This window comes from Mesoplodon mirus, assembly GCF_964341445.2.
Source record: "Mesoplodon mirus genome assembly, chromosome: 6".
In the NCBI taxonomy this organism is placed as follows: domain Eukaryota; kingdom Metazoa; phylum Chordata; class Mammalia; order Artiodactyla; family Ziphiidae; genus Mesoplodon; species Mesoplodon mirus.
The window spans coordinates 141,278,637-141,297,062 of record NC_138982.1 but is presented as its reverse complement, the minus strand read 5'-3'; the positions used below and the strand labels follow the sequence as shown (position 1 = coordinate 141,297,062).

Below are 18,426 nucleotides of genomic sequence, written 5' to 3'. Positions count from 1 at the left end.
CTTTTAAAAATTATGTGGGACAGGAATTCCCTGGTAGCACAGTGGTTAAGAATCCACCTGCCGATGCAGGGGACACAGGTTTGAGCCCTCGTCTGGGAAGATCCCATATGCTACCGAGCAGCTAAGCCCATGCGCCACAACTACTGAGCCTGCGCTCTGGAGCCTGCGAGCCACAACTGCTGAGCCCCCCACGCCTAGAGCCCATGCTCCGCGACAAGAGAAGCCACTGAAATGAGAAGCCCACACACCGCAACGTAGAGTAGCCCCCGCTCGCCCCAATTAGAGAAAGCCCGCACACAGCAACGAAGACCCAACGCAGCCAAACATAATTAAAAAAAAAAAAAAATGTATGTGGGACATACAACCTGTAGTTATTTGTAGGTACAACTAATTATATTTCTTGGCACATAGTAGGCTCTCAGTATTTATCAAAATAATTAATGTTTAATGCTTAGTATATTTTTTTACTGAGAACTGGTCATTAACAGTTTGGTTATTAAATAGTGTTTTGTCTGATCTTTGATTTCTTAAAATTTCTTTAAGAAGTGTACTTCATTTGTAGGGCAGTTAGGGCAGTGTTTAGCACCGAATGGTCGTGAGATACATGGAAGTTATACACCCCCTTTTTTTTTTTTTTTAAAGCTCCTTAGTCCATTTCATTAGGAACCTACAAAATAGAATTTTTCAATGATTATTATCTTTCCTTTTTTATGTGGAAATGGGGAAATGGCATTTTTTTTGAATTATGTATATTCAAATGATGGTGTTTTAATTCACACTGAACAACAACAACAAAATCTTGATAAAACAAGAAATGGGAGAAATAAAAACTTATTTCTGAACCAAATGTGTACTTACACAATAGTGAATCACTGGGAAATGTAGTCATGGAGTAGGTAAGCTCCATGTGAAGAAAACTGCATATAGGAATTCAAAAGCGTTATAGCACATACTCTTTGTTTTTTAAATAGATAGGCCTCAAAGTTTTTTTTTTATAGCACATCTTTTTAAAATAAATGCTCACTTTTTTTTGTTTTGGCTGCATTGGGTCTTCTTTGCTGCACGCGGGCTTTCTCTCGTTGTGGCGAGCGGGGGCTACTCTTGGTTGTGGTGTGCAAGGCTTCTCATTGCGGTGGTTCTCTTGTCATGGAGCACGGGCTCTAGCCTCGCGGGCTTCAGTAGTTGTGACACATGGGCCCTAGAGTGTGTGGGCTTCAGTAGTTGTGGCTCGTGGGCTCAGTAGTTGTGGTGCATGGGCTTAGCTGCTCCGTGGCATGTGGGATCTTCCCAGACTAGAGATCAAACCCATGCCCCCTGCATTGGCAGGTGGATTCTTAACCACTGAGGAGGCTCCTCAGTGTTCTAATCAGTCCTCAGCCCACAGGTGGCTCTTTAAAAGTTTCACCAGGGAAGCACCAGGACTATTTTCTTAAGGAAGTACGTTTATTGGCGGTTGATAATTCATCTTTTCTGAACTGCCTTTTTATATCTTTTACCTGCTTTTCTCCTGCTGTCTTATTGTTTTGCAAGAATTCTCCATATGTTAGGTTATTTTTTAGTCTGTCACATATTCTAAATTCCTTTTTCCAGTTTGCAGGTTGCTTTTTAGTTTTCTTTGGAGGTTTTATTTTTAGAGGTTTAAGGTTTTTAACTTTTTACATGTCTTAATCTATATTTTGCTTTTATGGTTGTTCTTAAACCATACTTTCTGTACTAGAAAATTATAAAGGCAATATTATGTATTTACTCATTTATATTTTTCCTAGGCCATTTATAATTTTTTATTTTTATTTTTATCGTTTTATTTTTTTAAAATATATTTATTTTATTTACTTATCTTTGGCTGTGTTGGGTCTTTGTCGCTGTGCGTGGGCTTTCTCTAGTTGTGGCGAGCGGGGGCTTCTGTTCGTTGCAGTGCGCGGGCTTCTCATTGTGGTGGCTTCTCTTGTTGCAGAGCATGGGCTCTAGGCTCATAGGCTTCAGTAGTTGTAGCTCACAGGCTCAGTAGTTGTGGCTCGCAGGCTCAGTAGTTGTGGCTCATGGGCTCTAGAGCACAGGCTCAGTAGTTGTGGTGCATGTGCTTAGTTACTCCAGGGCATGTGGGATCTTTCCGGACCAGGGCTTGAACCTGTGTCCCCTGCATTGGCAGGTGGATTCTTAACCGCTGCACCACCAGGGGAGCCCATAATTTCTTTTTAAATGTTTTTATGTAGAGTTTATTTTAGCATTTGGTTGGTATGATATATGGATCTAGCCTTTTCCAGATTGTCAGTCAGTTTGCAGGTAACATCTGAGTCATCTTCTTTCTCTGCAGAGAATGCAATCATTATCATTTTCTAAGTTCTTTCTGACTTTGCTCTATGGACTTTTTCTGTTCGGGTGACATTCTGTACTATTTTTATGATTGAACTTTTTTTTTTAACGTCTTTATTGGAGTGTAATTGCTTTACAGTGGTGTGTTAGTTTCTGCTTTATAACAAAGTGAATCAGCTATACATATACATACATCCCCATATCCCCTCTCTCTTGCGTGTCCCTCCCACCCTCCCTATCCCACCCCTCTAGGTGGTCACAAAGCACAGAGCTGATCTCCCTGTGCTGTTTCCCACTAGCTATCTATTTTACATTTGGTAGTGTATATATGTCCATGCCACTCTCTCACTTCGTCCCAGCTTCCCCTTCCCTTTCCCCGTGTCCTCAAGTCTATTCTCTGTGTCTGCATCTTTGTTCCTGTCCTGCCCCCACGTTCTTCAGAACTATTTTTTTTTTTTAGATTCCATATATATGTGTTAACATATGGTATTTGTTTTTCTCTTTCTGACTTACTTCACTCTGTATGACAGACTCTAGGTCCATTCACCTCACTACAAATAACTCAAATTCGTTTCTTTTTATGGCTGAGTAATATTCCATTGTATGTATGTGCCACATCTTCTTTATCCATTCATCTGTCGATGGACACTTAGGTTGCTTCCATGTCCTGGCTATTGTAAATAGAGCTGCAATGAACATTGTGCTACGTGACTGTTTTTGAATTATGGTTTTCTTAGGGTATATGCCCAGTAGTGGGATTCCTGGGTCGTATGGTAGTTCTATTTTTGTTTTTTTAAGGAAACTCCATACTGTTCTCCATAGTGGCTGTATCAATTTACATTCCCACCAACAGTGCAAGAGTGTTCCCTTTTCTCCACACTCTCTTCAGCATTTACTGTTTGTAGATTACTTGATGATCGCCATTCTGACTGGTGTGAGGTGTTACCTCATTGTAGTTTTGATTTGCATTTCTCTAATGATGAGTGATGTTGAGCATCCTTTCATGTGTCTGTTGGCAATCTGTATATCTTCTTTGGAGAAATGTCTATTTAGGTCTTCTGCCCATTTTTGGATTGGGTTGTTTGTTTTCTTGATATTGAACTGCATGAGCTGCTTGTAAATTTTGGAGATTAATCCTTTGTCAGTTGCTTCATTTGCAAATATTTTCTCCCATTCTGAGGGTTGTCTCTTCATCTTGTTTATGTTTTTCTTTGCTGTGCAAAAGCTTTTAAGTTTCGTTAGGTCCCATTTGTTTATTTTTGTTTTTATTTCCATTTCTGTAGGAGGTGGGTCAAAAAGGATCTTGCTGTGATTTATGTCAGAGAGTGTTCTGCCTATGTTTTCCTCTGAGAGTTTGATAGTTTCTGGCCTTACATTTAGGTCTTTAATCCATTTTGAGTTTATTTTTGTGTATGGTGTTAGGGAGTGTTCTAATTTTCATTCTTTTACATGTAGCTGTCCAGTTTTCCCAGCACCACTTATTGAAGAGGCTGTCTTTTCTCCATTTTATATTCTTGCCCCCTTTATCAAAAATAAGGTGACCATATGTGCATGGGTTTATCTCTGGGCTTTCTATCCTGTTCCATTGACCTATATTTCTGTTTTTGTGCCAGTACCATACTGTCTTGATTACTGTAGCTTTTTAGTATAGTCTGAAGTCAGGGAGCCTGATTCCTCCAGCTCCATTGTTCTTTCTCAAGATTGCTTTGGCTATTCGGGGTCTTTTATGTTTCCATACAAATTGTGAAATTTTTTGTTCTAGTTCTGTGAAAAATGCCAAAGGCGATTTGATAGGAATTGCATTGAATCTGTAGATTGCTTTGGGTAGTATAGTCATTTTCACAATGTTGATCCTTCCAATCCAAGAACATGGTAGATCTCTCCATCTATTTGTATCATCTTTAATTTCTTTCATCAGTGTCTTATAGTTTTCTGCATATAGGTCTTTTGTCTCCTTAGGTAGGTTTATTCCTAGGTATTTTATTCTTTTTGTTGCAGTGGTAAATGGGAGTGTTTCCTTAATTTCTCTTTCAGATTTTTCATCATTAGTGTATAGGGATGCAAGAGATTTCTGTGCATTAAATTTTGTATCTTTCTACTTTACCAAATTCGTTGTTTAGCTCTGGTAGTTTTCTGGTAACATCTTTAGGAGTCTCTATGTATAGTATCCTGTCATCTGCCAATAATGACAGCTTTACTTCTTTTCTGATTTGGATTCCTTTTATTTCTATTTCTTCTCTGATTGCTGTGGCTAAAACTTCCAAAGCTATGTTGAATAATAGTGGGGAGAGTGGGCAACCTTGTCTTGTTCCTGATCTTAGAGGAAATGGTTTCAGTTTTTTACCATTGAGAATGATGTTGGCTGTGGGTTTGTGATATATGGCCTTTATTATGTTGAGGTAAGTTGATTGAATTTTTATAATATATAATCAGCTATGTAGGTCAAAAAAGAAGGTGGTCATTAAATACATTGTGTTGTGCTTTAAGGTGTTAGGGAATTAGTAAGGAATTGGTTTTGAACTGTACCTTAGTCAATAGCTGTGTAGCCATGTGTGCTTTCTGGCCTTGTATTTGGGAAGTAATATTTCTGTTCTGAATTATTTAATTGCACTTACTTAAGTATTTTAGACATTTCAGGGCTCAGCACCTGAACCTTTGACTCTCCACCAAGTACATTTCTTTTATTTGATTCTTTGTAAACTCTTTTTTTTTTTTTTTTTTTTTTTGCGGTATGCGGGCCTCTCACTGTTGTGGCCTCTCCCGTTGCGGAGCACAGGCTCCGGACGCGCAGGCCCAGCGGCCATGGCTCACGGGCCCAGCCGCTCCGCGGCATATGGGATCCTCCCAGACCGGGGCACGAACCCGTATCCCCTGCATCGGCAGGCGGACTCTCAACCACTGCGCCACCAGGGAGGCCCTCTTTGTAAACTCTTGATTTATGTTTGTATTGCACTTTATGAATTTGTTTTAAAGACATAGCTAAAATGAATAGGTTTTATTTCTTTTGGTCATTTGGAATAGGACAGACTTCTGGGTGAAATAACTGAGTCTGGCTAGGAGATGTTTTACATTGATGTTGAAATCTATGGTCTTTACTATGTACATGTGGCTGAAATTGTTTTTTGACCAAGAACATTTATTATTTCATATCTTCTGTTGGCTGTACATGTGTAAAATTCATGCATTTTAAAGTGCCTGTTTTGGGAATTCCCTGGTGATTCAGTGGTTAGGACTCTGTGCTTCCACTGCAGGAGGTATAGGTTCTATCCCTGGTCAGGAAACTAAGATCCCACAAGATGCGTGGCACCAAAAAAAAAAAAAGTGTGCCTGTCTCTTCTGTTTTAATACATCTTGTTAAACAGTATTTTTAAAAAATGAAGTTTAACTTCTTTGGGAATATTTGTGTCTTCATTAAGTTCCATATGCAGAGGTCCCCAACCTTTTGGCACCAGGGACCAGTTTCACGGAAGACAGTTTTTCCATGGGGCAGGGGGAGATGGTTCAGGCGGTAACACAAGCGATGTGGAGCAGCAGATGAAGCTTCGGTCACTCGCCCGCTGCTCACCTCCTGCTCTGTGGCCCGCTAACGGTCCTCGGCCTGGGAGTTGGGGACCCCTGCCATATAGGATCCATACTTTAATTAGTCTTTGCACATTATGATCATTCTGCTCAGAAAATTCTGTCATTTTGATTTGGTACAACAAAAATCTCAAGATGAGTGTTTTCTTTTCAGAAGTCAGGTGATTTATGTCTAAAGTCCCTGAGAATTTTGCATTCTGTGTTTTATTCTTTTCAGGTGATCTGATGGTATTTCTAGAAACAGCAGGAGAACTCCCCGTCAAGTGTATCAGAAACCTTATGGGAATTACCTGGTGGTCCAGTGGTTAGGACTCGGTGATTTCACTGCTGGGGCCCGGGTTTGATCACTGGTTGGGGAACTAAGATTTCAGAAGCTGCGTGTTGGCCAAAGAAACAAAAAAAGAATATCAGAAGTTTTAGGGTTTTTTTTCTCCTGAATAGTTTGTAAGTTGGAAAAGCTTATATGGTCTAGAAACAGGGGTCATTGTTTTGCTAAGGGAGGAAGAAAATATTAATAGATTGCACAGAAATGCTAACTAAGGATGTGTCCGGGCAATGAAACTGAGAAGAAATCTCCTGAGGCAGGGGACCGTTCCCGTAAAAATTCTCCTCCCTAATAAAATAGTCCCAGGAAGAAAGAATCCTTCCCTTCCAGCATTTCCAGGGTATGATGGCAAGAGCTGCAAAAACCATCCAGCAACGTAAAAACTAAGAGTCTGAGGGGAAAAAGCCAAAATGTCAAGGCTGCCCAAGCAGAGAGACACGCTCTTTAATGACACCATTAGATCACTGCATCGATTCCATCTACAGACTTATAAGACACCATTACATATCTTTATTATTACTTAAGCCACTGCTTTGCAGCAAATGAAGTATTCAGCAAGCCTATTTTCATGTGCTGCGCAATCTTACAAATCATAAAAGCATGTCCACCAATCTGAATGTCTGTAACAAAGTCACCCACCAACCATCTCAGTAAAGCGAGGCTTGCCTGGAAAATGCTCTTAATGCTGACTTCAGTGTTGGCTAAGCAAGCAATCACTGCTCTGGGAAGCTAAAACTGGTTAACTTTTTTGAATTAAAATACATTGAAATGCTTTTAAATGAAGGATCTTCATGCCAGCACTAGAACATTTCTCTGCCTAGGTCCTTTTGTATATACTGTTAAGCTCCTTTTTCCCCTTATTTATGTAGGACTATTCTGCCATTGACTACTAAACTTGCACTATTTATTTATTTATTTATTTATTTAAAAATTATTTTGGCTGCGCCATGACTGAGTTGCGACATGCGGGATCTTTAGTTGGGGCATGTGGACTCTTAGTCGTGGCATGCATGTGGTATCTAATTCCCCAACCAGGGATCGAACCTGGGCCCCCTGTCTTGGGAGCATGGAGTCTTAACCACCGGACCAGCAGGGAAGTCCCTAAACTTGCACTTTTTAAATAAAGAAGAACGTCTGTCTCATCAGAAGCTTGGGGGAATTTCTTAAGCAAGGAAGACACCAAAAATTTTTTTTTTTTTAATAAACGGCAGTGCTTTCTGTCACTTCTTATGTTTCATTGTTATACTGTACTTTTCATTGTTATAGGAATTATGATATGGTAGTTTACTTACACGTTTTCCGTTGCAGGAATTCTAGGTGTAGCTTAAAATAATTTGAGAGAAAGCTAAAGATTAGACAGGTACATATTAAAGATATTAAATATTCATTCTAGATCCTGATTAGATTATAGCATCCCAAACTTTAAAGAAAAAGCTACTTTCCCCCATAACGTTCCAATTATTTATTTATTTTTTTGGAATTTTGGAATTTTATTTTTTTTTATACAGCGGGTTCTTATTAGCCATCCATTTTATACACATCAGTGTATACATGTCAATCCCAATTGCTCAGTTCATCCCGCCACCCCCACCCCCTGCCACTTTCACCCCTTGGTGTCCATGTTTGTTCTCTACTTCTGTGTGTCACCTTCTGCCCTGCAAACCAGTTCATCTGTACCACTTTTCTAGGTTCCACATATATGTGTTAATGTACGATACTGGTTTTTCTCTTTCTGACTTCACTCTGTATGACAGTCTCTGGATTCATCCATGTCTCTACAAATGACCCAGTTTCGTTCCTTTTTATGGCTGAGTAATATTCCATTGTATATATGTACCACATCTTCTTTGTCTGTCGATGGACATTTAGGTTGCTTCCATGACCTGGCTATTGTAAATAGTGCTGCAGTGAACATTGCGGTGCATGTGTCTTTTTTTTTTTGTGGTACGCGGGCCTCTCACTGTTGTGGCCTCTCCCGTTGTGGAGCACAGGCTCCGGACGCGCCGGCTCAGCGGCCATGTCTCACGGGCCTAGCCGCTCTGCGGCATGTGGGATCTTCCCAGACCGGGGCATGAACCCGTGTCCCCTGCATTGGCATGCGGACTCTCAACCACTGTGCCACCAGGGAAGCCCGAAGCCTTCTTTTAATTTAGTGATCAGTTTTATTGCTTTGTCAGTACTGGCAATCTTTTATTGCATGTTTGTAAAGTCCTCCTTCCATATCATGTAAGAGATGAAATATCTAGCAGTGAGAAGCAATCTGTTTAAAATTTTCTGTCCATACCTTTTTTATCTGGAGAATTTCTTTTTATCCATATCTTTTATAGTTGATCTTTAAAAACAAGTCTCTAGGGCTTCCCTGGTGGTGCAGTGGTTGAGAGTCCGCCTGCTGATGCAGGGGACACGGGTTCGTGCCCCGGTCCGGGAGGATCCCACATGCCGCGGAGCGGCTAGGCCCATGAGCCATGGCCACTGAGCCTGCGCATCTGGAGCCTGTGCTCTGCAACGGGAGAGGCCTGCGTACCGCAAAAAAAACCACAAGTCTCCATTTTCAGATAGAGTTGGTTGTGTAACCTCAAAACTTAAACAGTTATATAATTAAAAGTTCTCTATCCACCTGAATAGTGGAAATCTGAAAGAAAACTATTAGAATGATTTTCCACCTTACAGAAGTCATGTTGCCATTGTCCAAAGTCATTTTCTCTTAAATATTTAATCCTTTTAGTTATGTTGTTTAGGTCAGTCAGTAGAGTTACTTTAGTTGGGTTTTTGTTTTCAGATTTGCATTACTGACAAGTTCTTAGATCTGTGATTTTCTTGATGCTGTTGGAATTAACTTCTAGTTCCTCCTATCTTCCTCTCTACTCTTATGATGAGCTAATTATTTACACCAGTTTTTGGACTTTTACGTACTGACACTTTTGAAGCACAGAGTGCCAATTAATATTAAATAGTTTTTTGAGGTCTATCTGAGCTTTGATATATCTTTTGAGTTTTGTCTTGGAATATCTGTCATGGTGGGAAACAAGTCAGGTTGGAAAGTTGAAGATGTCACCAGGGCTTATGAACAAAAACTTTATATTGAATCCAGTTCTATTTTACATTTGAATTCATGATTCAGAACCAAAAGTAAGATCTAGAACTCGGTTTCAAATTTTCTTTGTAGCAGTGTTTCTCAGGGAGTTTGAAAATGTGTGGGGCATTGTTGATGTCAGAATGGCTTGGGGAATATTGTTGGCATTAATGGAAGGGAGCCAGAGATACTGTGTGTCCTGAATGTGGGGACAGTCCTATGCAGTGATGTTTTGTCAGAACTTCCTCAATGCTGGTAGCATCACGATTGAGAAACCCTAGAGATGAAGCATTGAAGTTTATGCCAGGTACATTCATATCAGGTTACATTAGGTGTATTCATGAGTTAAACTTACACAGTATCCCTTGTATTCGTTTTTTTTTTTGATGGTAGGTTCTTGAGTCTTTTTATTTATTTGTTAGTTTGTTTTGGTTGTGCTGGGCCTTAGTTGTGGCAGGCGGGCTCCTTAGTTGTGGCTTGCAGGCTTCTTAGTTGCGGCTTGCTGGCTCCTTAGTTGAGGCTCACTGGCTCCTTAATTGCATCACGTGGGGTCCTTAGTTGTGGCATGTGAACTCTTAGTTGCAGCATGCATGTGGGATCTAGTTCCCTGACCAGGGATCGAACCCAGGCCCCCTGCATTGGGAGCGTGTGATCTTAACCACTGTGTCACCAGGGAAGTTCCAATCTTTTGTATTCTTTTTTTTTTTTAAATTATTTTTGGCTGTGTTGGGTCTTCCTTGCTGCGTGCAGGCTTTCTCTAGTTGTGGCAAGTGGGGGCTACTCTTCGTTGCAGTGCACGGGCTCTAGGCACGCGGGCTTCAGTAGTTGTGGCTCGTGGGCTCTAGAGCACAGGCTCAGTAGTTGTGGTGCACGGGCTTAGTTGCTCCGTGGCATGTGGGATCCTCCCGGACCAGGGCTCCAACCCATGTCTCCTGCACTGGCAGGCGGATTCTTAACCACTGTGCTACCAGGGAAGTCCCTTTGGTATTCTTTTATTTTTTTTTTGAGGTATAATTGACATAATAAACTGAACATAAAGTGTTCAGGTTGATAAATTTAGATGTGTTACGTGTACCGTGATGCAACACTTCAGTGAAGATAGTGAACATACCTATTACACCCAAAAGTTTCCTCTTCTTTATAATTCTTCCTGCTTATCTACCAGCCCCCAGTTACTTGTGACCTGCTTTCTGTAACTATATATTAATTTGCCTTTTCTGGAGTTTTATATAAATGAAATCATATAGCATGTGCTGTTTTTTCTGGTTTCTTTCAGCATAATTATTTTGAGATTGATCCACGTCGTTGTGTGTTATTAAATTTTTTTATTGCTGAATAGTATTCCTTTGTACAGACATACAGTAATGTGTGTAGGCATTAACCTGTTAATGGACATTCGGATTGTGTTCACTTTGGGGCTGTTAAAAAGAAAGCTGTTCAAGAATATTCACATGCAAACCTTTATGTGGATGTGTGCTTTCACTTTTCTTGGGTAAACACCTAGGAGTATTATAGCTAGATAATATGGTAATGTATGTGTTACTATTAAAAATGCTACCCCATTGTTTTCCACAGTGATTGTTCTGTTTTACATTTCCACCAGCAGTTTCTCTACATTCTTACTGACCTTGGTCTGGTCAGTCTTTAATTTTAGCTATTCTAGTAGGTGTGTAGTGATATCTTATTATGATTTTAATTTGTGTTTCATCAGTTACTCGTGATGTTGAGCATCTTTTCATGTGTCTGGTTGCCATCTGTATGTCTTCTTTGGTGAAGTGTCTAGTCAAATCATTCTTAAAAATTAGGTTTTTTAAAATAGTGTTGATAGTTCTTTATATATTCTGGATACAAGTCCTTTATCAGATGTATCCTTTGCCAGTATTTCTTTTCAGTCTGTGGTTGTCTTTTCATTCCCTTAACAATACCTTTTGAAAAAACAGAAGTTGTTAGCTTTGCTGAAGTCCACTTTATCGATTTGTTCTTTTGTGGATTATGCTTTTGGTGTCATTTTAGAAATCTTTGCCTAACATCAGGTCATAAAGAGTTTCTCCTATGTTTTGTTTTATAAATTTTATGGTTTTAGATGATACATTTAAATCTATGATCTGTCTTGAGATAATTTTTATTTATTGTGTGATGTATAGATTAAAGTTAATACTATAATTATTTTTTGGCAAATGGGTATTCACTTGTTCTGGCACCATTTGTTGAAAAGATTATCTTTTTTTTGTACCTTTGCCAAAAATCAGTTGTTCTTATATAACAAGTCCTGAAATCAGGTATTGTTTGTTAGCCCTCAACTTTGTTCTTTTTCAAAGCTGCTTTGACTTTTCTAAGTCATTTGCATATACATTTTAGAATAAAATTGTCAATTTCTACAAAAAAAGCCTACTGGGATTTTGATTGGGATGGCTTTGAATCTATAGATTAATTTACTGCTTATTTCATTCTTTAATTTCTCTCAGCAGTGTTTTGTAGTTTTCCTTGTACATGTTTTTCACATGTTTTATCAGACTTATCCCTAAGTATTTAATATTTTTTGAAACTCTTGTAAAAAATGTTGTTTTTGAAACTTGCTCTCCAATCAGGTCTTGTCCAATAAGCATGTGGCTCCTGATCATCTGTTGCAAATCTGCCAGCGCATCGGTCCCATGTTGGATAAAGAAATTCCACCCAGTATTTCAAGAGTCACTTCTTTACTTGGTGCAGGAAGGCAGTCTTTGCTACGTACAGCAAAAGGTACCTTAATTTGAAGAAGTGTTCTGCTTTGTATTATTAGCTTAATAATTATTATAATTGTGAAGTAATGTAAGCATTGTGGAAGAAAGGTGATATGTAACTAAAAACCATGCTGTGGACTATAAAATTCTCTGCATTTAGCCTAGACGTTGAATTTTATTACATCAGTGTTTAATGGGTCCTTCTGCATTTAAAAAAATGATAAAGGTATAGATGTTAAGCTTAAAAGCTTGAATTTATTCTGAGATGTGTTTGAGGTTTTATCAATGTGAGTTCTTATTTTTCCATTTTGTAGCTCACTTATAACTTCATTGAATGTAATTGTATGTGTCTAATAAACTCTTTAAATGCTAGAAGTATTTCATTTGATATTTAGATTCTGAAGCCCTTTTATAAGGGGAAATGATTTTCTAAATTCAGTAGCAGTTTGAAAATGAGCACCAAAAATGTACAAATGCATGGTTCTTTTTCACCAGTTTAATTTTTTTGCGAAATTATGTGGTAGCAAAATGTTTGGAATTGCTGTTCTTTTTCTGTTAGCTTGGTATAAATTACTTAGACTCAGTATATGTATGTGATATGATCTTTGTATACAACGTGGCTTGACTGCTAATGGGCAAGAATGTTGGCTCTTCTGATCCTGAGTCTACGACAAGTTCCTCCCTCATGATTATTTTTAAGATCTGTTGCTGATGTGATGCTCCCTCTTAGATGCTCCACCAGTATAAAGTTTGACTGAGAAAGAACAACCCTTCCTCTTGGTTCCATGCCAGACTGGTTTGTCAGCTTTAGTTGTTTCTCAGTGCTCTGTGGTCATGCCACGCTGTGGCTTGAATCAGGAAACTGTTCATATTCTTCCTTTTTCTGTGTCCCTATTCACCTTGTAATTATTCTGTTTTAGGTTGTTACATAGTAGTTGCCTGGGTAGCCTGTTTTCCTGTTTTCTTTACTTGTGTCAAGCTCTATGTCGTTTTGTGATGAGCACTGCTTTAGAACTGGCAGACCTTAGAAGAAACTTCAGCAAGCTGTCCTAGGGTAGGGACCATATTTCTCTGTTTTGTACTAGTGACACAAGAGGATGCCTTGTAACTGCTCTTGGATAATGATAGTGGTGATGAATTCATTCATGTAACACATGATATGCCTGTTAGTTTGGGGCACCCGAGGCTCAGTAGAGGGTTTATATGATGCCTTTCTTACCTTCCTCTTTCAGTTGTGAAGAAGCACATTTCTAGCACAGCATAATCTGTGTTCTGCTGCTATCTCCTATAGAGGGGGTAGACAGTTTTTCTTAGTATATTTGCTAAGAGGGGTAGGACTTGAGAATTAGTGTTCAGACTCAAAGATCCTACATATGCTCTTTTGTAAAGGATTATGTATGATCCTAAAACAAGAGGAAAGCCATTTAATTTTGTCAGTACTTTCTAAGGAGATTAAAATCATGGTAATATTGGCCATCATTAGTTTTAAAACTCAGTAACATTTCAGTAAGTTAATTAAGTCAGGATTTTCATATAAACCAAAAAAATTAAAATTTTCCTTACAGAAATTTCTGGTTTTGGAAAGTTGGATCAGTTGTGATTAAGACCTTTATCATGAATAATTGTATGGTATAATTCTGCAATGAAAAATAAAAACCTGTTTGGCATTGAGTGGGACTTGGAGTTGAAAGATCTGGTTTTATGGTCCATCTTGACTAATCATTTGCAGTGGATCTCTTTAAAGGTCCTGGAACCTTGGAGCCTCAGTTACCTCACTTGTAAATTGGCAATGATACCTACCTCACAGGGTTGTTGTGAGGATTCAATGAGATAATGTATGTGGAAAGCACTTTGTAAATTGTAAAGTGCTACACAAATGTTAGTTGTTGTTGTATCTGAGATGTCTTAATTTTTTTTTTTTCCTTCAGACATAGTCTAATAAACCTCTAGGGCTTTTCTGTTAAAGTATATTAGTTGGTAAACCTTTGAATAAACAGTTTATTACAATATACGTAAGTATTCTATAAAATCTTTCTTGGGGTTAACTTTCAAGATTTTATGTGTATCTAAAATTCATTTTAAAGACTGCAGGCACACAGTTTGGAAGGGCTCTGCCTTTGCTGCTCTTCATAGAGGAAGACCTCCTGAAATGCCGGTGAATTATGGTTCCCCACCAAATCTTGGTAAGTGAGGTTGACTTTTCAGAGGCCCAAAACCATTTTTTAATTTCTTGACCAACTTTGTAACTGCTATATTAAAACATAAAAGGTAGTACTGGTAATGTTGTTTCAGATTTATGGTTTTCCTAAAATTATTACTAAAAGTAATAAAAGTCAATGAAAACAATCTTATTTTAATAAGAAGTCTGTACTAGTGCTTATAGTAGAAGAGAATTGGGAAGAAACTTCGTCTTTAGGATTTCTCGAACATTGATTTTTGTGACCCTCTAGAAATTGTTTTGGAGGTTTTCTTAGCTTTTTACATATTGGCTCCCCCTTAACCACTTTCATTGTTTTTATTTCCTAGTGGAGATACATCGAGGAAAACAACTCACAGGGTGTTCCACTTTTAGCACAGCATTTCCAGGAACTATGTATCAGCATATAAAAATGCACAGAAGGATTCTCGGACATCTATCTGCTGTTTACTGTGTAGCATTTGATAGGACAGGACATAGAATCTTTACAGTGAGTTAACATTTTAAACTCAATTTGGTATCATCTGGAGCACTTTAGTGTGCCTCAGAATTATCTAGAAAATCTTATAAAACATGTAGATTCTATCTTTCCTCTTTGTCAGGAATTTTGACTCAGTAGGTCTGGTGTGGGGCCCATGAATTTACATTTTTATTCAATATCTCAAGTGATTCAGATGCAGATAATCAGGCCTTGTGTGTTTTTTGTGATACAGTGATTTAGAGCAGTGGTTCTTGAGCATGATCATCAAGGATGCTTAAAAATATGCATTCCTAATACTTCCCCTCCAGCCCATTCTAGACCTACTGAATTAGGTTATAGTATGTATTAACCAAAAACAATCCAAAAAAAACCCCTCTACATTAATCAAAAAGACCCCCTTACCCCCAAAATCCAAATCTCTACAGGTGATTCATATTCACATTGATTAATCATGATCTAGGGAAATTGATTAACACTGAAAGATTATTTTATAATTGTAAAACTATGTAAATACTTGGAATTTAATTTACCATTTTAATGTTTTAAGGGAAAATTAAGGTGGGTAAGAAGTTTAAATTTCATTTTTCAGTTGTTGAGACTCAGAGTAGATACTGAAATATTTGCTGAATGGATGGATACTTGCTGGTACTATAAATTTGAGACTCTGTTGCTTAGTTATTTAAAATGAGTGTTCTAGTCCCATTATTTTTTGTTTTTGGAATTGCCACTTAATCAACTTGTGAAACATAGATCAGTCTTAACTAACACTTATCAAATTATTTAGCTTGTTGTGAGCTAAACGAACATTTAACCATTGTTAATTGAAATGGGTGAGCCATGAACTTTCAGTTGGGCTTATTACATGGCAGAGAATTTGGGGAAAATAGTATTTATAATAGGTCTAAGCCATAGAAATGAAAACTTCGAGGTATCTTTATTATTTGATTTGAAGAAAAAACTATTATAAGTGTTCTCGGCTGTCAGAAAAAAACTGTTGTAAGTGTTCTTGCCTGTAAGATTCATAATTTGCAGAATATTCTACAGTTGGAAAGAGGAGGAGTTACAGACACTTAATTTGAGTGACATGTAAATGGTATTTTTTTAAATGATAAAAAAGACTTGCTGTATTAACACTTTATTTTGGGTGTATTTTTTCTCAGGGTTCAGACGATTGTTTGGTGAAGATTTGGTCAACACACAATGGCCGCCTATTATCCACATTAAGAGGTCATTCTGCAGAAATTTCAGATATGGCAGTGAACTATGAGAATACAATGATTGCTGCAGGGAGCTGTGATAAAATAATTAGAGTGTGGTGCTTGAGAACTTGTGCTCCAGTTGCTGTGCTCCAAGGACACACGGGGTCAATTACATCTTTACAGGTAAACCAACTTTAGTGTGCACATTTGTGTATTATCTCCTTTTCCTTTAAAACTCTTTTTCTTTGGAGATGAGAAATAGTAAGATGCTTAGTAGTTATATGCTCTATTTTAAATTTAGTAATGAAGAGAAATATAATTAATCATAGTTCCATGAATCTTAGAAGGGTGATGTAACAAATATATAGTGCAGTTAATAGTTTTATGTGAAGGCTTGATGGATGACTTACTGTTTCCTTAAGGTTTATAGTTGAACTGAATGAGTGTCATTACACACTCATGGTGTTAAAGGAGAAAAATCATCAATTTAAGACTTGTGGATTTTGATAAGTGGACTAAATTTGCTGAAATATATTAATTTTTTTCTTTCATTGGGGATGTTAATTTTGAACCACATACACAGTAGACAGAATAGGATGATGAACCCCTATGTGCCCATCACCTTAGACCAATTCTTCTTCAGCCATTTCACCTTGTACCCAAAGCAAATCCTAGATTTCATATCATTTCTTCTGTAAAAACTTCAGTATGTCTTCCTAAAAGACATACTGTGTTTTATTAAAAACATTATCATCATACTTGTTTGTTGATGTTCAAATTTCCAGTTGTTTCATAAATAGCATTATTTTGTTTCGTTTGTTTGAATTAGGAATCAGACAAAGCCTGTACCTTACAATTGCTATAGATTAAAAGAATTTTAAAACAATTGCACAGTCTTGTCCAATTTTTTTTTTATAACCACTTGAAGTTTCTTTGTTGCGGAAGTTGGGTTTATCTATAGAGTTCCCACAGTTTGGGTACCATTTGCTTCCTTGTGGAGTAGATAACATGTTTCTTTGTATTTCTTGTAAGTTGGTTGTTGGATCCAGAGCAGTAGTTTTATCTAATGTGCATGAGAATCACTTGGAGGCCTTTAAAACACAGATTGCAGGGCTTTCCTGGTGGCACAGTAGTTAAGAATCCGCCTGCCAATGCAGGGGACATGGGTTCGATCCCTGGTCCGGGAAGATCCCACATGCCGCGGAGCAGCTAAGCCCGTGCACCACAACTACTGAGCCTGCACTCTGGAGCCCGTGCTCTGCAACAAGAGAAGCCACGACGATGAAAGCCCGTGCACCGCAACGAAGAGTAGCCCCCGCTCTCCGCAACTAGAGAAAGCCCGCATGCAGCAATGAAGACCCAACGCAGCCAAAAATAAAAACAAATATAAATAAATAAATTTATATAAAAACAAAAAAGACAAAAAACCCAAAAAAAACACAGATTGCTAGGCCCCAGTGCCAGAAATTTTGTTTGATTCAGAATGTTGGAGGCGGGGCCTGAGAATTTGCCTTCATAACAAGTTCCCAAGTGCTGCTTCTGCTCCTCCTTTATTTATTATTATTATTTTTAAAATTTTATTTCATTGTATCTTTTATTTTATTATTTATTGATTGATTTATTTAATTTTAGCTGCGTTGGGTCTTTGTTGTTGTGTGCAGGCTTTCTCTAGTCGCAGCGAGCGGGGTCTGCTCTTTGTTGTGGTGCGTGGGCTTCTCATTGCGGTTGCTTCTCTTGTTGCGGAGCAGGGCTCTAGGTACACGGGCTTCAGTAGTTGTGGCACGCAGGCTCTAGAGTGCAAGCTCAGTAGTTGTGGTGCACAGGCTTAGTTGCTCCGTGGCATGTGGGATCTTTCCGGGCCAGGGCTCGACCCCGTGTCCCCTGCATTGGCAGGCGGATTCTTAACCACTGTGCCACCAGGGAAGTCCTGCTCCTCCTTTAGGGACTACACTTTCAGGATCATTGATCGAGAGGCTTGCTTACCTTGAGGTATGCTCTTCCAGGCATTGAATGTCTGGTGGTCTCTGCAGTCGCCTTAGATCCATTAGTACTGAGAATGGTGCTGCTCGGTCTTTTTTTTTTTTTTTTTTTTAATTACATTTTGTTAGTAGATAATGATTTGTAAGGCCTTTTAAGACATGTTGGTGCCTCTGATTTGAGTTTGAGTAAGACAAGCAGAGTGGTTTCATTTTCATATGTGAATTTACCTAGGGTATATGTTAAGTGATCTATAAGTAGATTTGGTGTGAAGTTCTGTGATAAAAGTGACTTTTCTCAACTCCTGTGGTCAATGTTCTTGAAGAATAAAGACTGCAGACTTATTTTTGAAGGATGACAACTATAATTGGGGTTGTGTTTTACTTTGAAAATGTAAGCAAAATTTTGACTTGCCTGTTTATTTTTTGGCAAGGAGTATATTGTTCTCTAGAGGATTTCATAGGTTAAAAGTTAATTCAAATCCTAGCTGTGTTCCACAGGTTAAAAAAATTTTTTTAAATATTGTTATTTGATATGAACTTATAGGCAACATAACAGCAAA

At 38.3% G+C, this 18,426-nt stretch overlaps 1 protein-coding gene across 1 annotated transcript in view; it reads left to right on the top strand.

The window, feature by feature from the left end:
• The window catches only part of BRWD1 (bromodomain and WD repeat domain containing 1), a 116,081-nt gene that overhangs the window by 12,610 nt on the left and 85,045 nt on the right, over positions 1-18,426 (top strand). The window contains exons 5-8 of the mRNA XM_082625318.1: positions 11,879-12,029; positions 14,095-14,193; positions 14,537-14,697; positions 15,849-16,070. Of these exons, the coding sequence (XP_082481444.1) occupies positions 11,879-12,029; positions 14,095-14,193; positions 14,537-14,697; positions 15,849-16,070 (633 nt within the window). The remainder of the gene's footprint in view (positions 1-11,878; positions 12,030-14,094; positions 14,194-14,536; positions 14,698-15,848; positions 16,071-18,426) is intronic.